The sequence below is a fragment of the Callithrix jacchus genome, chromosome 8 (genome assembly GCF_049354715.1).
Source record: "Callithrix jacchus isolate 240 chromosome 8, calJac240_pri, whole genome shotgun sequence".
In the NCBI taxonomy this organism is placed as follows: Eukaryota; Metazoa; Chordata; class Mammalia; order Primates; family Cebidae; genus Callithrix; species Callithrix jacchus.
In genome coordinates, this window is record NC_133509.1 from 32,319,041 (window position 1) to 32,343,508 (window position 24,468).

General features: G+C 39.9%; 1 protein-coding gene across 14 annotated transcripts in view; it reads right to left on the reverse strand.

Annotated features, from left to right (window-relative positions):
* SPG11 (SPG11 vesicle trafficking associated, spatacsin) overlaps positions 1–24,468 on the reverse strand; it is a 97,198-nt gene that overhangs the window by 28,528 nt on the left and 44,202 nt on the right. For all 14 annotated transcript variants that reach the window (XR_013520914.1, XR_013520912.1, XR_013520913.1 and 11 more), the window contains 12 exons: positions 23,432–23,635; positions 20,962–21,068; positions 18,101–18,246; positions 16,343–16,504; positions 13,888–13,954; positions 9,786–9,951; positions 7,926–8,131; positions 7,552–7,660; positions 6,398–6,557; positions 5,703–5,975; positions 4,890–5,090; positions 1,859–1,966 (listed from right to left, as the gene is read on the reverse strand). Coding sequence is in view for 8 of the 14 variants with exons in the window: in XM_054239567.2 (XP_054095542.2) it covers positions 1,859–1,966; positions 4,890–5,090; positions 5,703–5,975; positions 6,398–6,557; positions 7,552–7,660; positions 7,926–8,131; positions 9,786–9,951; positions 13,888–13,954; positions 16,343–16,504; positions 18,101–18,246; positions 20,962–21,068; positions 23,432–23,635 (1,909 nt within the window). In the remaining 6 variants the exon portion in view is untranslated. The remainder of the gene's footprint in view (positions 1–1,858; positions 1,967–4,889; positions 5,091–5,702; positions 5,976–6,397; positions 6,558–7,551; positions 7,661–7,925; positions 8,132–9,785; positions 9,952–13,887; positions 13,955–16,342; positions 16,505–18,100; positions 18,247–20,961; positions 21,069–23,431; positions 23,636–24,468) is intronic.

Below are 24,468 nucleotides of genomic sequence, written 5' to 3' on the forward strand. Positions count from 1 at the left end.
GGAGTTCAAGACTAACCTGGCCAACATGTCAAAACCCCCATCTCCACTAAAAATGCAAAATTAGCCGGGTGTGGTGGCATGTGCCTGTAGTCCCAGCTACTCGGGAGGCTTAGGCAGGAGAATCACTCAAACCCAGGAGGCAGAGGCTGCAGTGAGCCGAGACCATCCATTGCACTCCAGTCTGGGCAACAGATCGAGAGAGCAAAAGCCTCTACTGAAGTTCTAGTGGTACATACTTTAATCTTATTTATCATAAAGCCTTTTGGGACAGAAAAGGCAAAAGGGCTAAAAATCCCAAACAAGAATAACACATACTTCCACTATTTTTTTTTTTTTTCTTATAACTTAGTCTGTCGTTTCTTAGGGTAATAACCCTATGAAACTCAACATGATAAACAAGACTTAAACAGGCATCTAAATAGGTAAAGCCTGAAACTGACCACATAGGTCAACATCATTTGGACAGGGACAACTAGTATTGTTGACAGAAAAAAACATTCTATTCTTTTTTTGTTTGTTTTGAGACAGAGTCTCGCTCTGTTGACAGGCGTCAGGCTGGAGTGCAGTGGCATGATCTTGGCTCACTGCAACCTCCGCCTCCGGGTTCAAGCAATTCTCCTGCCTCAGCCTCCCAAGTAGCTGGGACTACAGGTGCATGCCACTACGCTCAGCTAATTTTTGTATTTTTTAGTAGAGACGGGGTTTCACCCTGTTGGCCAGGATGGTCTCGATTTCTTGACCTCGTGATCCGGTTGCCTTGGCCTCCCAAAGTGCTGGGATTACAGGTGTGAGCCACCACGCCAGGCCCATTCTATTCTTTTCTTTTTTGAGACAGGGTCTTGCTCTGTCACCCAGGCTGGAGCGCAGTAGCATGATTTTGGCTCACCACAGCCTCAATCTCCTAGGTTGATCCTCCTGCCTCAGCCCCCAAGAGTACCTGGGACCACAAGCATATGCCACCAGGCCTGGCTATTTTTTTTTTTTTTTTTTTTTTGAGACAGAGTCTCACTTTATTGCCCAGACTGGAGTGCAATGGCATGATCTCAGTTCACTACAATCTTTGCCTCCCGGGTTCAAGCTGTTCTCCTGCCTCAGCCTCCTGACTTGCTGGGATTAGAGGTGTATACCACCATGCCCAGCTAATTTTTATATTTTTAGTAGAGACAGGGTTTCACCATGTTGGCCAGGCTGGTCTCAAACTCCTGACTTCGTGATCCACCTGCCTTGACCTCCAAATTTTTGTATTTTTTAAAAGTTTTTCTTTAACCAAATACTTCAAGACTCCCAGACTTCAAGGAGATAAATTTGTGTTTTCTGTAGAAATGGGGTTTTGCCATGTCACCCAGGCTGATCCTGAACTCCTAGACTCAAGTGATCCATCTGCCTTGGCCGTCCCAAAAGTGCTGAGAATACAGGTGTGAGCCACCATACCCAGCCCATTATTTTCTGTCACAGTGAATAAAACAGTATTAAACATCCTTCACTCTCAACACTGCTGCAGTTATCCTGGATTGACAAAATCTGGCCCATGTACCACCATTCTTCTCTCTAGTGCCTACAGCAGATACTATTAATTTCTTTTTCAGTGAGCTTGGCTGAAGCACCAGGATACTGATTACAGTTATCACATTACATGAAACTTCTCAGTTCATGTTCTGAAACTGATAAGCTGCTGTGAGGCCACTGCAACTCCTACCCCAGTTTTTCCATCTCTGGGATGGTATAAATGATATTGTTTGAATTATATACCATAGAACCATTATTCTCCTGCTACCCTATCCTAACTACTAGCAGACAACAGGCGTCCATGCCAGCCAAGTTCAGATCAGTGAGAAAGAACACCATAACTTCAACTTACCATTTCAAGGCTCCTCTGAAACTCCAGAAGTTTAGCTTCGGCTTCTTTATAATTCTTGAAGAACATACACAGTTCATACATCTCTATCACCAACAGTAATGGGGAATCCTTTGACAAAGAGTTTGGAAAAAAATTACAAAATTTTGAACTTAAAAATTTTTCAAATAATGTCAAATAAGAGAATGTTAAAAATATTCTTAATAAGGTAGGGCACGGTGGCTCACGCATGTAATGCTAGCACTTTGGGAGGCCAAGGCAGTGGGATCACTTGAGGCCAGGAGTTCAAGACCACCCTGGCCAACACAACAAAACCCCATCTCTACGTAAAATATAAAAAATTAGCCAGGCATGTTAGTACATGCCTGCAATCCCAGCTACTCCAGAGGATGAGGCATGAGAATCACTTGAACCTGGGAGGTGGAGGTTTCAGTGATTGCCGAGACTGTGCCACTGCACTCCATCCTGGGTGACAGAATGCAATTCTGTCTCAAAAAATAAATAAATAATAAACAAAAACAATTAGCCGAGTGTGGTGGCATGTACCTATTAGTCCCAGCTACTCGAGAAGCTGAGGGAGAATCACTTGAACCTGGAGGTCGAAGCTGTAGCTATGATCATGTCACTGCATTCCAGTCTGGGCAACAGAGCAAAACTCTACGTCAAAAAAAAAATGCTATTATCAATAGCTTCACAGATTAAATCATGTACATTAAAAAGAAAGTTAAATATATTTTCATTTCCTTTGGGAAAAATGGTACTCAGGCCAGTTACCCCTACTCTACAATCTATTTTCTGTCTATTCTATACTTGGCCCACTGCACACGGGCAGAAAGCATTTCACTAGATGGTGCTATGACACCTTCATTATTTTAAATTTATTTGTTTTGAGACACCACTCCATTCTGTTACCCAGGCTGGATTGCAGTGGCATGATCACAGCTCACCCACTGTAGCCTTGACCTCAGGTGATCCTCCCACCTCAGGTCTCACAGTAGCTAAGACTGGAGGTGCGTGCCACCATACCCGGCTAATTTTTGTGTTTTTTTGTAGAGACGTGGCTTCACTGTGTTGCCCAAGCTGGTCCTGAACTCTTGGATTCAAGTGATCCATATGCCTAGGCCTCCCCAAGTGCTGGGATTACAGGAGTGAGCCAGCATGCCCAGGCATGATATTTTATTTTATTTATTTATTTTTTGAGATGGAGTTTCACTCTACCCAGGCTGGAGTGCAATGGCGCAATCTCGGCTCACTGCAACCTCCACCTCCTGGGTTCAGGCAATTCTCCTGCCTCAGCCTCCTGAGTAGCTGGGATTACAGGCTTGTGCCACCATGCCCAGCTAATTTTTTTTATTTTTAGTAGAGACGGGGTTTCACCATGTTGACCAGGATGGTCTCAATCTCTTGACCTCGTGATCCACCCGTCTTGGCCTCCCAAAGTGCTGGGATTACAGGCTTGAGCCACCATGTCCGGCCGACATTTTAAACATACACACCTGGATAATCAGCTCTGCTGACCCACCTTACCTACTATTGCCTGTGGCATTGATTCATACATTTCACTGTTTTCAGTGGGAGCTGCTCAGTCAGAAAATAGGAGTCCTGAATTAGAAAGTATGGATGTGAATTGTAAATACACCACCTATTTTTTTTTTTTTTTTTTTTAAGAGACGGGGTTTCACCATGTTGGCTAGGCTGGTCTTGAACTTCTGACCTCAGGTGACCCACCTGCCTCGGCCTCCCAAAGTGCTGGGATTACAGGTGTGAGACACTTAAAGTGTTTAGTAGGCCTACTGAAGTATTTTGAGACCTTGGGTAGGTTACTTAAGTTTTGTGAGTCTCTATTTATTAGTCTGTAAAATAAGGGCAACATCACTTCATAATCTTTTTTTTTTTGAGATACAGTCTTGCTGTCACCCAGGCTGGAGTGCAGTGGTGCAATTTCGGCTCACTGCAATTTCCACTTCCCAGGTTGAAGTGATTCTCGTGCCTCAGCCTCCCAAGTCTGGGATTACAGATGCACCACCACACTCGGATATTTATTGGTGTTTTTAGTAGAGACAGGGTTTTGCCATGTTGGCCAAGCTGATCTCAAACTCCTGGCCTCAAATGATCCACCCACCTCAGCCTCCCAGAGTGCTGGGATTACAAGTGTGAGCCACTGTGCCTGGCCCATAATTTCTAGTATTATTTTCACATAGGATTATTGTGAAAACTCACTAAAATAATGTGTAAAAAGTACCCTGGGCCAGGTGCGGTGGCTGATGCCTGTAATCCCAGTGTAATACCAGGACTTTGTGACGATGAGGCAGGATTGCTTGAGCCCAGGAGTTTGAGACCAACCTGGTCAACATGATGAAACCCTATCTCTATTAAAAATACAAAAACAAACAAACGAAACAAACAAAAAAAACCACAGCCAGGCATGCTGACGTGTCCGTTGTCCCAACCACCCGGGAGGCTGAGTTGGGAGGATCACCTGAGCTTTGAAGGTTGAGGCTGTAGTGAGCCTTATAGTGACTCCAGCCTAGGTGACAGGAGTGGGACTCTGTCTCAAAAAATAAAATAAATAAATAAGACTTTGCTAAGTAAATGGTCCTTTTTTTTTTCCCCCAACATGAAGTCTCGTTCTGTCACCTAGGGTGGAGTTCAGTGGCATAATCTAGGCTCACTGCAACCTCCACCTGCCAGGTTCAAGCAATTCTCCTACCTCAGCCTCTCAAGTAGCTGGGATTACAGGCCTGCGCTACCATAGTCAGATAACTTTCGTATTTTTAGTAGAGACAGGGTTTTACTACGTTGGACAGGCTGGTCTCAAACTCCTGACTTCAAGTAATCTGCCCGCCTCAGCCTCCCAAAGTGCTGAGATTACAGGTGTGAGCCACTGTGCCCAGGCAAGTAAATGGTACTTTTAATACTATCGTCATCATCTATTGTTGGCTAAAAAAAATCAAGGGAGGGAAATAAGAAAAAGCCAAGAGGGGTTATGCTGAAGTAACCCCTTAAGATTGGAAAGTGAAGCAACTATCACTACCTTAAAGAAAAGTTGAAAACCTCTGATGAGAGTCTTGCTCTTCTGTCTTGTTAATAATGTTCTCCAGATGACTGAAAGGTCCTCAAGGTTCCAGGCGTGGTCCTCTATTGAGTCCTGAATGTGTCCCATTGCTTCAGCTGCAACACTGTCCTCAACAGAAGTGATGATCCAAACACAGAGACAAGAAACGGCACTGGCATCCTGCCACGGGATAAATAAAATAACAACTAGGCCTGGATTACCTGGCAAATGTACAAATGCTACAGATGGGTATTTCCTGTTTAGAATAACTTACCCAACTTAAATTAGTTAAAATGGCTTGAAAAGCCTTCAAACATGAAACAAACTGTGAGCAATCAAGGGACCGTTCTAAACTGTCCTGCAGAGTATTGCAGATCAAACTACCAAGAAGCAGACAGAAGCAGATATATGTCCAAGTCAGGGAAGTACTAAACCATAAGAGAATAGAATTGCCCTCCACTCATCTGCTGCTTAAAGGACTGTCTGGAATGTTCCTCTTCCCAGCTAAAGAAGGCACTAAAGAAACAGTATTGGTCAGTCCATCAAATCATCCTCCTCTGTGACTGCCAACCAGGAACCAAGGCTGTGATCACTTGAGTTCACTGAATGTCAAAGCACAAGAAAGTACATGAAATGGCCCAGAGCCTAAGCTAGAGAAGCACAAAAAGTTGCAGTCAACTTGGAAACAGATGCTGGAACCTCATCCCACTTCTGATGATCAGCCTTTCCTGTCCTTCAACACTTATTCTGTTGTTCTCTGGGTACTTAATTTAGGGTCCTCATGATCCTCACCTGAAGACATGAGGCCAGAACACTGAGGATAGGGGCCTGTTGTTTCACTGCTTCAACAAGAAGCCAGTGCCAGTAGTCTGGCTCCTCTGAAGACTGTAGCAGAATTCCAAACAAATCAGTCATCTCTTCTTTGCTTCCTTGCAGCTCCTCGGGGGACTTATTGCAGACTTGATTGCTGTCCATTTTGGAGGTGGGTACTGAGGGCAAGTTCTCAAAAGCCAGCCTTAAGTGGTCTTGAACAACTGGGCTGAAGTACTGGATAAGGGATTTCACCTAGAAAGCATATCAGATGATTAAATAGAAACCCAACTTTCAGTTGCAGCTGGAGCTGAAAATGTTAGAGAAAAGCAAAGGCAAAATTATTCTTTCTCACTCTGAACTAAGTTAGAAGTGACTACTATATAATTTTACAAAGTTGTGTGGTGCTTTTGAGTGAATTTCCATATTCAATCTGAAGTCACAAAAACCTTTCAGCTCTTCAGTACTAATGACTAGTGCCTTATCTGATGACAACTCACTGAAATCTTAGGAAAAATAATAGTATTATATGAAACAAAACCCCACGTATCCAGTACATATCCTACATGTCAAAAAATAAAAAATAAAAAAAAGGCCTACGTCTACACAACAGAACACTATCTTCTGAGAAGTTTTCCTATTTCCTCTTGAGTGACTGCTAACAGTTAGTGACTTACCTCTGCTGGGTGGTAGTTGTGGAGTTGGCTGTGAATAATGAACTGCAGCCAATCATTTGCTTTGGCACATTCTTTAAGGTAAGATATGCTCAATTTCATATTGTGTAGCCTGCAGAACTGTACCACTAAGGCCCACTGGCTGCTGGATTCACTGGATAACCTATAATTAGAATTAGAGGTGGGGATGGTCAAGAAAAAAATCTCATAAAAATATAGCTTTAGTTTGAACTGAAAAATGAGTATAAATTATATAAATTTAAGTACAGTACATTCTCTAACAAATACTAAATATTTATTAGGCTACTTTGAAAAAAGTAGATTCTTTCACCCTTAAGGCAGAATAGCTAGCTTAGCATACTGGCACAATTCATTCCTTCCCCAAATCATCAATCATACTGGCTGTGTAGCATCCTTAGAATAACTGAGGAAGATGTCAGTCAAGAAATTTTCTGAGTGCTAATTCTCTTGTACTATTCACTTTAGAGTACTCAGAGCCCTGGCTGGTGCCTGGGCTTCCTCAACAGGGGGAGGGTACATGTTCCTGCTGCAAGCAGGAAACTGGCAAGAACAGAATCAGTGACCAGATGTACACAAAAAGGGTGCACTCTCAGGGTTTAGAGTGGTTAGGTCAGTCCCAGTGGGGCAGCATAGAGAAAAGAAGGCATGAAGTGTAAGATATGCTTTTATGTACAGTTGCTTCAGCTTCCATTATCAACTGACATACTAAAAAGAAAAAATTAAGAACATAATTTAAAGTCAAATTTTGGGAGACCCATCCCACATCATCCTCCTCTTCTCCTTCATTTTTTCCAATCCTCCAAGACAACTGAACCCACGTCCTCTGGCATTTCAACATGTATAATTTAAAAGACTTCTTTGACCAGCAGGGCAGTGGAGGAGACAAAGCTGCTCTCCCTCTCTTGGTAAGTCCATCTCTAAAGAGGGAATTGGTATCTTCACCCTCTTTTCACTGATAGCAAGATGCAATTAAAATCGTTGTCCATTTACTGAGTATCTGCTATATGCTAGATAAAAAAGGTAACGTCTAGGGAGATTTTGGTGAAAGCACCAGAGGTGTTCAAAGAAAAACCAGGCAAACACAGGCTGGCACAATAAGCTTGTTAGAGAAGAGGCTGGGACTGCAACTCACAAACCTCATTATTTCCTGTTGCTGAATGCTGTTCCATGTACCTTCTTCTAAGAGAACAAGCAATTCTTCTGTGGTTGCCTTTTCACCATCAGCTAGTTTAGATAGTTTTTCAGCTGTAAGAAATAGAAGCAACAAAATATGGTCAAGAGAAAAAGTCAGAACCTGACTGAGCATTTCTGTTTAAATAGTGTGGCTGAGGGCCATTTCAGAACCCAATTAACATGCCCAAGAAAGTGACATAAAGAACACACACGCTGAAGGAAAAGGATAAAATGAGGAAGATAACCATTTTCTCCCCAAGCACTCACAAGTCAATGCCTTAGACTGATTCACGCCTTCTCTAAACAGAGCTGGCCAGATAAAGAAAAGGTGCTGTACCTACAGACTCTCTGATAAAACTGTACTGAGCGTCTTCATTTCTACACTTGTAGCTCAAAATTATATTGGCCACTTTCATATCAACTCTGAGCTTGAGGCTGTCAAGTCCAAGCAATTCTAAGAAACAGACACATGCAGCTCCTGTTGAAGGTATGTGGAAGGAGGAGAGCCCTAAAACATAGGCTTCATTGCCTACTTGCTGGATCCTGAAAAAGAAAGGAACATCACATCAGCACGTGAAAATTATTTCTCACCAGGAAAAGCAAATGGAATTACATCAGTGACATATGGAGTGCCAGCCATGTGATTTTTGGCTTCCTCCCCCTGCCGTTTTGCCCCTTGCACACACCCATTTAGGTTCCTGGGAGCTTTTCAGTTGTCTTTTGGCACAAGAGCACCCCATTCTCTTAAGTTGATTTTCTAAAACAATTAGTCATAGTCTAAATTATTCTTGCTTCCAACTTCATTCAAAAGACATGAAGTACCACTTGTGAAAGACTGCCAACTTGTGATCTTATCCAATTATGAGTATGTATACAAACTACCAAGAATATTAAAGCCACTTAAATTTAAGCTTGACATCATAAAGCACATTTTAAAGAACTCACATAGGCCTTTTATAGGAATAGAAAATTTCTGGAAAGACACACAAGAAATAATTAACCATGTTTTTACCATGTGGAAAGGGAGGCTGAGAGACTTTTATCTTTCATTTTCACCTTTCTGAACTACTTGAACATTTTACCATAAAAAAGGTATTACTTTGTTAGTTATAAAACAAACTAATAAAGGAAATCTATATTTAGCTGTTAAATGCTCTTCTCAATCCTGTGCTTTATAAAAATGAATAATTAAATGAATTATTAAAGATATTAAATATCGAATCCAAATCTCATCATAGAATTCCCCTTTTAAAAAATTTTACTTTAAGTCCTGGGATACATGTGCAGAACGTGCAGGTTACATTGGTATACATGTGCCATGGAAGTTTGCTGTACCTATCAACCCATTTGCTGTACCTATCATGTAGGTTTTAAGCCCTGCATGCATTAGGTATTTGTCCTAATGTTATCCCTTCCCTGGAATTCCCTCTTTAACTGCTAAAACTTGACAAGCTCCTGTATGATTTTAAATTTTATTAATTTTCAAAATACATTTATCTTTTTTCCAATTAACAGAAATCACATACACTAAATGCCAAAAACTTGGGACATGCAAGGAAGCACAAATTAAAACCGTAACAACAATCACCATTCAAATGTAATCACTGTTAACTGTGGTATGTTTCCAGTATGCTTTTCAATGTATGTGTAAAATGTTACACAAATATGCCTTTTTCTAATAATAAAAATTATCTATTATTTTTTTTAGTAGAAGAGTCTCACTGTTGCCCAGGCTAGAGTACGCCTCCTTGAACTCCTGGGCTCAAGTGATCCTCCTGCTTCCCAAAGTGCTGGGATTACAGGTGTGAACCACTGTACCCAACCAAAATTATATTTTATATATATATATATATATATATATATATATATATTTTTTTTTTTTTTTTGCGATGGAGTTTCGCTGTTGTTACCCAGACTGGAGTGCAATGGCACAATCTCGGCTCACCGCAACCCCTGCCTTCTCGGTTCAAGCAATTCTCCTGCCTCAGCCTCCCAAGTAGCTGGGACTACAGGCACGCACCACTGTGCCCAGCTAATTTTTTAATTTTTTTTTAGTAGAGACGGGGTTTCACCTGGTTGACCAGGATGGTCTCGATCTCTTGACCTCGTGATCCACCCGCCTTGGCCTCCCGAAGTGTTGGGATTATAGGCGTGAGCCACCGCGCCTGGCCTTCAAAATTATATTTTAAATACTCACAGCTGCTTGGGATTCTTGCTCTTGATTAATTCCTGGACCAGAAAAGTACCAAACGCAAATGATGGTCGTCCATGATGTAAATAATAAGCAAAATTCAGACGTTCCACTATAGCATATTTATTAACCAGGTCAGGGCTAGAGAAATGTGGGAGATGACTCCATGCATCTGGCGGGGGTAAGTGAAACATTATTAATTCCCTGTACCTCACCATGAGTAATTTTGGATTTTCACATGGAAAACTTAACTCTCTAATGATAAAACTGATTGCTATAATCATTTTGCATCACTATGTATCACTTTGAACCTACCAAAGTCTAATAATTTTATTTTACTTCAATGTATAGAGGTAGCCTTCATTTTATATAAAGATGTGTACTTGAGAAGTTGCATAAAAACTCTGGTAAGAAATGATGCTCCTCCTACTTTCCTACTAAACTTACCTGTAAATTTAGTAGCTTTTTTTCTGTTGAGAGACTCTCTTAGGATCCACAATTAATACTCTAGAGCTGCTTGTCTCTAACTTCCTGAGTACTTTGAAATCTCTCCTCTCTGGGCTTTTGTGTTCTCATAAGTAAAATAAGCAAATTGGGCTAGATGATCTTGGAGGACTGTGCCAGCTGGAGTGCTCCATGATATTTTGTTAAGGGAATCTTCCTCCTATGAGTGCTGTCATCTTTGAACTACAGCTTTGGCAGAGGCCTGGGAGGGTCTGCCTGCCAGTGGAATAAGGCTCAGTGACTACTGGGGTACAGAGGGATGTCTTCTTTCCGTTTGGGTCTTTCTGGCCACAGCTCATTACATCTATTATTACAGATGCTAATATATGATTGCGGGGAGAATTGCCAGTATCTATGACATCCCTATATCTATATCCCAGTATCTATAACATCCCTAAACCAATGGAGGAGCACCTGCTGGGGAAATTAGAAGGCAGATCCAGAAGTATCTCCTTAGAGGCAATCTACATGCTTATTTTGGGACAACTGTGGGAGAGCTAGAGCCATTCTGGTTGGTTGAATGTGTAAAACTGATTTAAAAAGTAGTAACTTTAGAAGTTGTCCCAACTGATTTCATTTGAGGACACTGTTTCCAGAGGTAGAAGTCTGTAGTCTGGCAAGTCTATTATCTCGGAGGTAATAGGGCTTTAGAGTCATTAAAGTGTGTATTTGAGGCCAGGGGCAGTGGCTCAGGCCTGTATTCCCAACACTTTAGAAGGTAGGCAAATCACCTGAGGACAGGAGTTCAAGACCAGCCTGACCAACATGAAGAAGCCCTGTCTCTACTAAAAGTACAAAATTAGCTGGGCATGGTGGCACATGCCTGTAATCCCAGCTACTGAGGAGGCCTTGGGAGGCTGAAGTGGGAGAATCTCTTGAGCCCAGGAGGTTGAGGCTGCAGTGATCTATGATCACACCACTGCACTTCAGCCTGGGCAACAGAATGAGACTGTCTCAAAAAAAAAAAAAATTACTAAAGGAATTGAAGATACAAACAGCCCAAGTTCATGAATTGGAAGATTAATATTGTTAAAACGTTCATACTATCCAAAGCTATCTATAGATTTATTGTAATCTATCAAAATTCCAATGATATTTTTCACATAAATAGAAAACACAATCCTAAAATTCATATGGAACCACAAAAGACCCTGAATAGGCAAAACAAACCTGAGCAAAAAGAACAAAACAAAGCTAGAGGCATCACTACCTGTTCTCAAAATCTATTGCAAAGATATAGTAAGTAATACCTTATGGTATGGGCAGAAAAACAGACACACAGAAAAATGGAGCAGAGGACGAGCATGGTGGCTAACGCCTGTAATCCCAGCACTTTGGGAGGCTGAGGCGGGCGGATCACAAGGTCAGGAGATCAAGATCATCCTGGCCAACATGGTGAAACCCCTTCTCTAATAAAAATACAAAAATTAGCTGGGCGTGGGCGTGGTGGTGGGCACCTATAGTCCCAGCTATTTGGGAGGCTGAGGCAGGAGAATTGCTTGAACCCAGGAGACGGAGGTTGTGGTGAACAGAGATCACACCAGTGCACTCCAGCCTGGGCAACAAGAGTGAGACTCCATCTCAAAAAAAAAAAAATCTGTTGAATATCTGCAAAAAGAGCTTTTAAATTCATTCACAAAGGTCATTATGCAACAAAACCCCTTTTAACATACTTACATGAGTCCTCTATTCACCAAAGCCAACTCACTTTCCCTTCTCCAATAGGTGTCTTTTTTTTTGACATAGGGTCTTGCTCTGTTGCCCAGGCTGGAGAGCTGTGGCATGACCACACTCACTGCAGCTTTGACTTCCTTAACTCAAGCAATCCTCTTGCCTCAGCCTCCTGTAGGACTGTAGGCACACATGACCATGCCTGGCTAATTTTCAAATTTTTCTTTCACCGTCTTGACTCCAGTTAGAATGAAATAGCCATTCCTGTCAAGTACTGTTCAATTGCGTCTTAACCACTTATTTTTCAAAAAAGACAACATTGGGATCTGGTTCCAGAAACCAGTTCTGAAAAACAGTATATCTGCTCTTGTTTTCAAAATCAAAACTTATTTTTCAAATAAGTTGTATCTTCTCATGAAATTCCAAGGACTTTTAATATTGTGACCTGATTCCTAAAAAAAAATGCTTGAAGACCCTGGAGGTATCTGTCATCTTACAAAGGTCTTACTTCAAAGTACATTTCCCTCTTTGAGATTAAACAAACTGTCACATGCCCTATTTGTATTTTTTGTGAGAACAGAGTGACTATGGCAACTTGTATTACATATAAAGCCATTCATTAAATATTTGCTGAGTGTGTGTAAGGAATACAGTACTGAAATGAGCACTCGAGTTTTTTATTCAAATAGGACCATACTTTTTTAGCAGTTTGGGGCTTAGTGTGGAGACTGTGTATAAGAGAAAATTCAATCTAAAAGGAAATTTTACTCTGGCCTGGTATAGAAGCCAAGTCACCAGTCTTCTTCCATCCCTGTTAAGTGGTAAAACCATATAAAAAAAGAAGTGAACATTCTAATTACAGTTTTTCCAATTTTATAAATATGTATTATATTTTCATAACAGTTTCATTTACTTTGTGCTTTATTTCCTCAAATATGTTTTAAACTTCCAAAAACGGCAGGGAACATGCTTCCAACTTCTCTGTGCCCCTACTCTACCTGGCAGAATGCTCAATCTCTAAGAGGTCAAGTTGCCACCTAAGTGACAAGAGCTGGAGCCATCACAACAGAAGAGGGGATTTTGTCTACTCTCTAGTAACTTCACTGATAAAGGGTACTTCTATTTGATAATGCAATAAGCACTACTTTTTTCAGCATTCAACAAATATTTACTGAACATCTATTACAGGCTTGGCATATACTGGATTCTGGGCATTAGGTAAATTCTATATATCAGAATGAACTTGTAGAACGTACACTAAGAAATTCATTTTTATGTATGTCAATAAGTATTTGTGGGGCACATACTATGTACAAAGTACTAATGCAAAGCCTAATTTAGTGTAATATAGGCAGAGGCACCATAGGTAACATGATATTAAAGATAAAAGAGAAACAGAAAAAACAGAGTTTAAGAAAAATAAATCAGAGAAAGTCTTATGGTCTTTCTAGGACAGCAGTGTGTGTCAATCTGGTACTTAAATGCCTTGCCTCCTTTTATTCTCATAGTAATGTGTTAGGTGGTCACTGTGATTAATCTTATTTTATAGAGAGTTAAAGAAGTTAGATCACATGATCAAGGTCATACAGGTATTAATTACATGGTAGGGCCAGGATTTGTTTAATGCTGACACCTATGCCCTTAATCTTTTTGATACTATGATGGAAATTAAGAATAATTTTTTCAAAGAAAGAAATACAAGCAAATAGTTACACATTACATTTCTCAGCAAGTATAGCACTATAACGTAATACATTGACTTTTAACGCACAATACGTTTTCAATTCTGTCTTCTGCAAACTATTTTTCCATTGGAAAACACCTTTACTTTTAAAATAAAAAGCAATGAGAAAACTAGATTGGCTTTACATATATGAACTTCTATAGTTAACATTGCTAAAACACGCCTCAAGAAGTACTCATGATGACTTACCTCCTATAGCTAGTGTGTTAGCAGACTGCCAGCCAAACAATCTGCTAGGATCAAAGGGTGATAATGACTGAAAAAGGGGAAAAGTTAAACAAAATTAGAAGTTCACTGATTCTAAAGTAGGTAAACAAAATTACATGAAAGGACTTTAGAGGCAGTCTGCCCCCCTTTCCAAGGCAATTTAAGGCTTGTCATTCTGGACATAAATTCTTTAAACACAGCTAAAAATAGAATTATAAGACAGCTTTATATTTTTAATTAAAATAGAACTGTTTATGTTACTTTTAAAGACTCTCTTTATGTCAAACTACGTCTGCAAAGTCTATTCTCTTTTGGTGGAGGAAGCATCAATTATAAAGTAAAATGGGCTTCAGAAATGCTTTTGGAATAAAAAACCAAGAGGGCTAAAAGACTAGAAAATGTTACCATGTAAACATGACAAGATGAGCTAGAAGCAGGGTAGGGAAGAAAAGGAAAAGAGAAAGAAAAAACAAGATAAATGGTTGAAGGAATGTGATGAGCAACAACATCAACAACAAAGAAAAAAAATAGCAGACCAAGGTCAAGTCAATCAGAAAAGGTTTGCCAGCAGCAGCAAGTAGTGGTTGTTTGGAATTTTTCCAGGCCAAATATTCAGCAAAGTTCTTAAACAGCTGGTGGGAAGAATACAGAAAAAAACAGAACTATTAAGTCAGGATTTGGATGGCCCAAAAAAAGAGTAGTTTTGATTTAAAACTAAGGAAGAAGTTGTGATCTATTAAAGAAGGAATACTTTTCCTAAAATAACCACTAAAAAATTAAATAAGTCCACCTAAAAACAGAAAAAAGAACGTGAAACCACTTGTGTTTCAAGCTGATTCAAACTACCTTACATAGTGAAACTATGTTTTTCTGTTTTGTTTTGCCTGGGAAAAACACAAGACACAGGGGCATCTGTGACCTGTGCTTTCCCAGTGAAACTATGTTTTTACGTAATCCACTTATCATTTGTACCAGTGCTACTTGAAGTGGTGGTCTAAAACAAGATGAGACACCTCTGTCAGTATAAATCCAGAATACTGCTTACTTCTTCAAGAAAGTCTTGCTACCAAAAAAAAAAAAACCCTACTGAACTAAACAGTGTACTTAGTGACACAGCAGACAGACATTTTGGTGCAAGATACTAATCTTACCACATTCCAGCAACAAGCAGTTTACAAGTGTTGGCCACACTTTTGAGCAGCACCAGTTGATACTGTAAGCAGTCTTCACACTACAGTACACTACACACTTCACACTACAGTAAGAGAGATTTTATGCTTTTATAGAATTATTATTATTTTGAAACAGAATCTTGTTCTGTTGCCCAGGCTGGAGTGCAATGGTGTGATCTTGGCTCACTGCAACTTCTGCCTCCCAGGTTCAAGCCATTCTCCTGCCTCAGCCTTCTGAGTAGCTGGGACTAAAGGCACATGCCACCATGCCTGGCTAGTTTTTGTATTTTTAGTAGAGATGGGGTTTCACTATGTTGGCTAGGTTGGTCTCTAACTCCTGACCACAAGTGATCTGCCCACCTGGGCCTCCCAAAGTGTTGGGTTACTGCACCTGGCCCCGTTATAGAATTATAAACCTTATGTTGAGTTGAAGATACTATGAGAATATGTGTATTCAGGGAAAAAAGGAAAAGCCTTTCAAAATGAGAAATGGTCAAAGGAAGGTATTCTTAACCCAGGATCCCTGAATAGGCTTCAGGGAGTCTGTGAATCACTTTGAAATGTAGGTACAATTATACACACATGTGTAATTTTTCTGGGTAGAGGGTTTATAGCTTTCTCACATTCTTAGAGATTCAAAAAAGATTAAAAAGCATTGATTTAAACAAACATCCCTGATTCACTAAGAAGAGATAGAAGTTAAAAGTGGCATAACGGAGAGACTTTTGATGAAAGCAGCAGACAGGTATGTTAGTCAACTGTTTGCTATGACCCACCTCCACCCTTCCCACTCTGCTCAGCATTGCAGGAAGCTGTATATCCCAAGCTCCTTTGCCCTTTGGCTACCAGATAAATATAGCCACAAAAGATACTGTGGGAGACTAAAGATGGGAAAAAGGAAGCAGCCAAGATACTCTCCCCATTCTTTCCTGGGGCATCTCCACCAAGTTTTTACCCCCATACTCTATGCTCTTAGTTCCCATTAGGCAGCCTCGTTGTTAATTTAGCTCCCAGAGATGGTTCCAGCTTCTGGATTCTGGTAACATCACTTTTTTGCATTGTTCTTGCAGGCTTAGGGGTGATGATGGCTTCCTATTTTGCTATTTTTGGTTTGTCTCACTATCACATTTGGTTTCTCTGTTCTGCCATTATGCTGTATAAGTAATTCCCTACATTAAATGCTCTCCAGTTGAAAGACCTAGAGTGATTTCTGTTTTCCTGGCTGAACTCTGATAGACCTAAATATTAGCCACCTAAATACTTACCTGAATAAGATGGTAGAGTGTAATATCAGATGGCAGGACACTAGGAGGAGTGCACTGTGGGAAAAGAGCAGTTTTTAGCTTGGGGTAAGGAGTTAATGCCATCTTCAGTAGCTGGGGATCCACTTTCTTCATACAGTTTTCATTTTCTTCATTCTGAACAACCTAAGTAAAAAGACAGATAACAGGTTGGAGAGTAGCATTTTCCCCTTCGTCTTTTTTTCCCAAGAACGCTGTGGAACAAGATTAGCTTGAGAAAGTATGTGGTAGCGAATATAGCACTAGACAAGTAGTTATAAGTTAACAGTTCTAGTTCTGGTTCTAAGACAAACTAACTATGTGACCTTAGTTAGATATTTAACATCAGGTCTTTGTTTCCACATCTGCAAAATTAGGAAGTTCAGCTAGATCAGTGGTTTTCAAATTGTATGTGAAGAAACTGAAAAATGGCTCTGCCAATATTTAATTCACTAATAAATAATTTAAAGTATTTACAAACTACTCAACTAGATGACTTTTCACTGAACTCTAAAGTTATCCTGTGACTCTAATTTCTGACAGGTGACAAAAAATAGAGGAAAAAATATTTGCATAAGTTAAGGTATACTGCAGCAATCTAAAAAAGGTGGTATTAAGTTAAGCTAGCACCAGTAAGAAACTTTTGAAGATTAGATATTAAACACTCCTTAATTGCCCTCTAAACAGGCAAGTCTACTTCTAAAAAGCAAAGATGGGCACATTTGCACTAGGAACCTACAACAGAGTTTATGGGTAGCTGAAGATTATGATTTCTTTTGATCTAAGAGAGCAAATAGTAGAGAGTAATTCTTAAGTTACAGATCTAAAGTATTCTTACTCCCAGAAGCAATCAGATCCTAATTGTATTCTGAAAACAAATCTGGAGTATTGGAAAACTAAAAAAACAAAAAACTCTATATAACATATTCATTTCCTCCTCCCTTTTTTATGAGACAGGGTCTCACTTTGTCACCCAGGCTGGAATGCAGTGGTGTAATCCTGGTTTACTACAGCCTCGACTTCCCTGGCTCAAGCGATCCTCCTGCCTCAGCCACCCATGTAGCTGGGACTACAGGAGCATGCCATCATGGCCAGCTAATTTTTTGATTTTTTTTTTTTTGTAGAGATGGAGGTTTTACCATGTTGCCCAGGCTGGTCTCAAACTCCTGGACTCAAGTGATCCACCACCTTGGACTCTCAAAGGGCTGGGATTACAAACCTGAGCCACCATGCCTGCCTTCATTCCCTTTGAACTGAAGATGACATATACATTTCTTTTTTTCTTTTTTTTTTTTTGAGATGGAGTCTCACTCTGTAGCCGGGGCTGGAGTGCAATGGCGCCATCTCGGCTCACTACAACCTCCACCTCTTAGGTTCAAGTGATTCTCATGCCTCAGCCTCCAGAGTAGCTGGGATTATAGGCATGCACCACGATGCCCAGCTATGTTTTTTTGTATTTTTAGTAGAGAAGGCATTTCACGATGTTGGGCAGGCTGGTTGCAAACTCCAGGGCTCAAGCAATTCATCTTCTTCGGCCTCCCAAAGTGCTGGGATTACAGGAGGGAGCCACTGCACCCGGCCAAGATATTAAATTTTAAAATTCAGCCTTGTCCTCTGCTCTGTAATCTAATGAAATACTTGAATATAGTTATATTTTAATATCAACTGAGATTCAGACAATCCATAGATAATTCTGCTAAATTTAAAAATCAGTCCTATTTTATTATAAAGTGCTGTCCATACCTGGCTGACACCCCCAGGAGCATACATCGTAGTAGCAAGGGCTAGGAGGGTATGTCCTTCCAGTAGCATACTGCTTACACTGGCCTGATTAGTGGGAATCAAAATGTGAGCGTTTGCAAGGCTGGCCTGGAAGATCAGTTTGGGATCTGGAAAATAAAACAGAGCGTTTTTCTCCTTAAGAGGGATAAATACTAAATTAAGAATTATGTGAGAAAAATACCAATTTTTTTGAGACGGAGTCTTGCTCTGTAGCCCAGGCTAGAGTGCAACGGTGTGATCTCAGCTCACTGTAACCACCATCTCGCGGATTCAGGCAATTTTCCTACTTCAGCTTCCCGAGTAGCTGGGATTACAATTTCATGCCACCATACCTGGCTAATTTTTTGTATTTTTAGTAAAGACAGGGTTTCACCATGTTAGCCAGGATGGTCTTGATCTCCTGACCTCGAGATCTGCTCGCCCTGGCCTCCCAAAGTGCTGCAATTACAGGCGTGAGCCACCATGCCTAGCCAATAACATAAATTTTTAACTATCCACAGTTAAAAAAAAAAAAAGGGGTCCTTCTAAGTTTAAAAGCAATGGGAAAACATCACAGAGGAAAAAAATGAAAGATATCTCTACATAAAAGTAAAAACTTCTGTTTAAACAAAATTGAAAGATAACAATGAACTGAGGGAAAAATTCTAACAAATGACAACCTAAAGAGTTGCTAAGTTTGTCCTCAACAAAGAGCTCATACAAATCAATGCCAAAAATACTGACTTTAACAGATAAATGGACAAAAGAAATAACAAATTTATGAAGGAGAAAATATAAATGCCTGACACATAAAACTACATAATTCACTAGCAACAAAGAAATGCAAATTAAGTAATTAGATGCCATATATCACCTATCAAATTAGTAATAATTTAAAAAAAATCATCAAGCATTAGAGCTACTCAGAGCAAGTAGAGACTGGGACTTACAATAAAATTGTACAACTCCCTTGGAAAGCAATCTGTCTTACAGTCAGAACCTTAAAAACATGTATAACCGCTGGGCACAGTGGCTCATGCTGGTAATCCCATCACTTTGGGAGGCTAAGGCAGGAATATCACAAGGTCAGGAGCTCAAGACCAGCCTGGCCAATATGGTGACAATCCGTCTCTACTAAAAATATAAAAATTGGCAGGGCACAGCAGCATGTGCCTATAGTCCCAGCTACTCGGGAGGCTGAGGCAGAAAAATCGCTTGAACCTGGGAAGCAAAGATTGCAGAGTAAGCTGAGATTGCGCCATTTGCACTCCAGCCTGGGTGACAGAGCGAGATTCCATCCTCCCAAAAAAAAAGCAAGAAAAACCATGTATAACTTTCGACCCAATAATTTAATATCCCAAAACCTATCTGTACTAAGAAAATAATCTGAAATAAGGACAAAATTTTATATTCAAGACTATTACTTATAATAGAAAAATATGGAAAATGGCTTCATTGTCAGAAAAAGAGAGAATAGTAAATTAAATACAGGTATATCCATACAATAAAATATTATGTGAACATTTAAAATGGCCATTTTCTTTAAGAATGTGGGAAAATTCTCATGTTATTACACAAAAAAGCAGTATATAGTAACATATGGTTCTTGTTTTGCTACTAGCACTTACAATAGTCTGCCATGAGGTAGGAGCTCAATAAATATTTGTTGTATACATGAAATACAATAGAGACTAGGTTTTTAAAAAATGCAGTGAAGATAACTGGAATAAAATACATTAAAATATTATCAGTGGTTACCTATGGGTAGTTATTTTCCTATGTACCTAGGCTATCTACCTATGGAGGTATTTAAGTTTATTTTTAATTATTTTTTAAAAAAGAGATAGGGCCTTGCTCTGTCACCCAGGCTGGAGTGCAGTGACATACTCATAGCTCACCGCATCCTCTAACCCATGGGCTCCAGTGATCCTCCCATCCCGGCCTCCCAAGTTGCTAGGAATACAGGAGCATGTCGCCACACCTGACTAATTTTTAAAAATCTTTTGTAGAGATAGAGTGTTGCTACGTTGTTCAGGCTGGTCTTCAACTCCTATCCTCAAGTGATCCTTCCACTATGCCTTCCAAAGCACTGGGATTACAGGTCCGAGCCACCCACCTGGCCAGTATTACCTTTTTGATAGTTGTCTGTGTTTTCTAATTTTTTTTAAACAATGAACATACATTACTTCATAGCATGCGAAACCAAAAAACAACACCCACAATATTAAAAAAAAAAAAATCTACATTTGAAGGAACTAGACATTACATGCAACTGAAAGACTGCTGATATTACTTGCCTGTGGTCACTTAGTCTGTCCCTTTTCCCATATTTCTGGGATAACACCAGCTAACTCTACAGTGGTAACAAGGCTTTTCTGTCTGATTACAACCAGAGTAAGCCTCTACATCAGCAGTTCCACTGCAGATGACACAACAATCTCACACATACTATGGATTTCTTTCAAGTCCATTTGGAGTTCCTTACTAAAATATTCAAAACAGGCAGACAGACCACTTCTTCATGGAAACAGGGTGTCAGTCTACCAGAGAGCAGCAATTCAGCCTGTGACAAACTGGCAGGATAAGAGAAATCCTGGAGCAAGATGCTAAGGGGAAGTAGACAAAATAACACAAGCTCTTTGTTCCAGATCTAGCTTTTCTTGGCTGGCTGGCAGCTAACCTTTTTGCCTTCTGCTTCTTACCTAAAGGGCAAGCCTAGATTACGTTCAGATATTTGACCACAGCCAAATAACTTATTTAAAGAGTCCACAAGTTTAATAGCATTCAACAAACCAGTGATTTATCCAGAGGAAGTTTCTGTGTTTAATACAATATACCCATACCTGTTAAATTACTGGCAACTTGTCGACACTGAACTAAAAATTCAAACCAAGGATGTGCTTCATGTAACTCTTTTTTTTCCAAAAAGGGACAATTTTCAGGACTAAGTCTGTATATAAAACAAAAAAAACTTCCTTGATTAACATATAGAATAAGACAGTTACAATCATGTTTGCTCAGGTGATGACTAGAATTAAAAAGAAGAATCTTGGAATTAAAAAGTAAATATAACACAAAATACTACTCTTATATTTTACATATTCTTTATTATCTGGAAACAGACAATTTTAGAGACAGACTTTAGAGACATCCTATGTTAATCAACTCTTTATCAGATAAATAGATACCTTGTATATTAAGATACTTCATATTTCACTGGTTTTTACAACAAAAACTTTTTAGCATATTCAAGCTTAATAAGAGGCTTTTAAGAAATTTTTACAAGCCAAGTGTCGTAGCATGCACCTGTAGTTCTAGCTACTTGGGAGCTGAGGTGGGGAAACTGCTTGAGCCTAGAAATTCGAGGCTGCAGTGAGCCATGATTGTGCCACTGCACTCCAGCCTGGGTGACAGAGTGAGACTGTATCAAAGCAAACAAAAAACAAAGAGCTTACACAACTACAGAGAGGGTACAACTGAGGAATTATGGCTCAGAATACATACTTTGAAAATACAACTTCTTAAATCTGTTCTCTTGCCAGTAGCTTTGGAGAAAACATTTCTAAGTAAGACTAACAATATGACATGTCAAAAATACATCTTCTATTGGAACTCCTAGTCTTTTTTTTTTTTGAGATCCAGAGCCGCTCTGTTGCCCACGTTGGAGCACAGTGGCGTGATCTCAACTCACTGCAACTCTGTCTCCTAGGTTCAAATGATTCTTCTGCCTCAGCCTCCAGAGTAGCTGAGACTACAGGCACACAATGCTACACGGGGTTAATATTTGTATTTTTAGTAGAGATGGGGTTTCACCATGTTGGCCAGGCTGGTCTGGAACTGACCTCAAAAGGTCCACCTGCCTCAGCCTCCCAAAGTGCTGGGATTACAGGTGTTAGCCACTGTGCCTGGCCTGTTTACTTTTTTGAGACCAGGTCTCACTGTGTTGCCCAGGATGGAGTGTAGTGGCACGAACATGGCTCACTGCAGCCTGGATCTCCTAGGCTCAAGCAATCCTCCTTCCTCAGCTTCCCAGGTAGCTGAGACTACAGGTGTATGCCACTATGCATAGGCACTTTTTTACTTCTTTGTAAAGAGGAAGACCCAGTAGGCCAGGTACAGTGGCTCACTCCTGTAATCCCAGCACTTTGAGAAGCTGAGGCGGGTGGATTATGAGGTAAAGAGATCGAGACCATCCTGGCCAACATGGTGAAACCCCATCTCTACTAAAAATATAAAAATTAGCTGGGCATGGTGGTGCATGCCTGTAGTCCCAGTTACTTGGGAGGTTGAGTCAAGAGAATTGTTTCAACCCAGGAGGTGGAGGTTGCAGTGAGCCAAGATCGTGCCACTGCATGCCAGCCTGGCAACAGAGTGAGACTCCAGAAAACCCACTACATTCCCCAGGCTGGTCTTGAACTTTGGGCTAAAGTGATTCTCCTGCCTTGGCCTCCCAAAGTGCTGAATTACAGATGTGAACCACTGTGCCCATCCAATTCCTAGTCTTTACTACACAAAATAAGTAAAATAAAAATGTTGTCTATGAGTGCACAAATGTGGGCTCTGGAATAAAAATTAAGTAGAATTAAATCAGCTCTTCCACTTATTAGCTGTGTGCCTTAAATAAGACACTTTAGTCTCTCTCAAATCCTGTTTCTTCATCTGTAAAGTGGAGACGGGAGTAACCACCCCAAGGAGTTTCTGTAAAGGTTAAATGAGATAGTGCATATAAAGTACTTAGCTTAGTGACAACACTGTAAACACTCACATATTAAAGACTACTTCTATCATTATTACTGACCCAATAGCAATTAACACTGGCCACAGATGATTCTGCAGGTTGATCACAGGTAGACACATACTGATGTATTGCTTGCTCTGTGTGTGTGTGTCTACGTAAATATAAATTTTAGAGCATATCTAATATACCTTGAAGTGAAATACTCCTTGCTATAAAATCAAACTTGTTTAGCATTCTCTTGGTAATCAAAGTATCAAAGAAAACTCCAAGTGAAACTTTAGAATATTCCTCTCAAACTTTTTAAAGCATTTCTTTCATTGTATTCTAAAGTCAAGTCTTTAAAAGGTTAACAGAGATACTACAGAATATATCACCAAAAAAACACATAAGCATTTTGTTGAATGTAGCACTGAATTCAAAGATGTACCAAATGTTGAAATGGAGAAAACTGCTTCAAAAAGGTCAGTATTCCTCATGTGAATGCTTACTATTTTCCTAAAAGTCACATTGATAAGTCATATGCAAAGAGAAAATGTGAAGACCTGCTCAAGGACAAATGCATTCTCAGAACTCACTTGTAACAGTCAAGGTAGACATAAAGAAGATGCTGCAGACTGTGCTCCAAACAATATAGAATGAACTGAGAATGGAAATCCCAACCTTCTTTGGTCTTGTAGTTTTGAACCGGGAGGGTATCCTGTATTATACCTCCAATACGGCTTAGTCTTAGGAGGAAGCATTCAAAATCTTCCAGTTCAGATGCCAGAAAAACCCCATTCCTATTGGACAGATTTACAGATGGCAAGTTAAAAAGTTGCTATGTTCAGAGTACACCAAATAACCACAGTTTAAGTCTCAATTACTTAAAAATAATCATTTACAAATTCATGCTGCCAGTTCTTACTCTATATGTTCTCAGACACATATTTTGCTGATTTCAATAAAATTTTCTGCACTACTGTAGTATTTAAAGGTAATAATAACAGTCTCAAGTTATCTTTATTATTTTAAAAACCTAAATCAAGCTATTTACATTTTTTGGTTTGTGATGGAAACCATTACCCAGTATGGCAACAGTGGTTAACCCTTGAAGCTGGATGCTCTAAACATTGAGAAATTCACCAAAATATCTCAATAAAATCATGTGACATCACAATAATTTAAATAGACCAACTACTAAACATGAATAGAAATCTGCATGTAAATACTACTTTTTACAAAGTTACTGTTATATAATATATAGCAAAGGAGTAAATACAATATATACCAGTATATCGAGTTTAAAGAAACACCATGGAACCACTAACCTAATTATAGACCATTATAAGCCCTTGGTATAATCCTCCCCCATTGTATGCCCTTGCTACCTCCAGAGGTGGACACTATCTTGACTTTTATGATAATCATTCCCATACTTTTTTTTTTTTGGCAGGGTCTTGCTCTGTCCCCCAGGCTGGAGTCCAGTGGTGCCATCTCGGCTCGCTGCAACCTCCACCTCCCAGGCTCAAGTGATCCTCCTACCTCAGCCTTCCGAGTAGCTGGGATTACAAGTACGTGCCACCATGCTTGGCTAATTTTTGTATTTTTAGTAGAGATGAGGTTTCACCATATT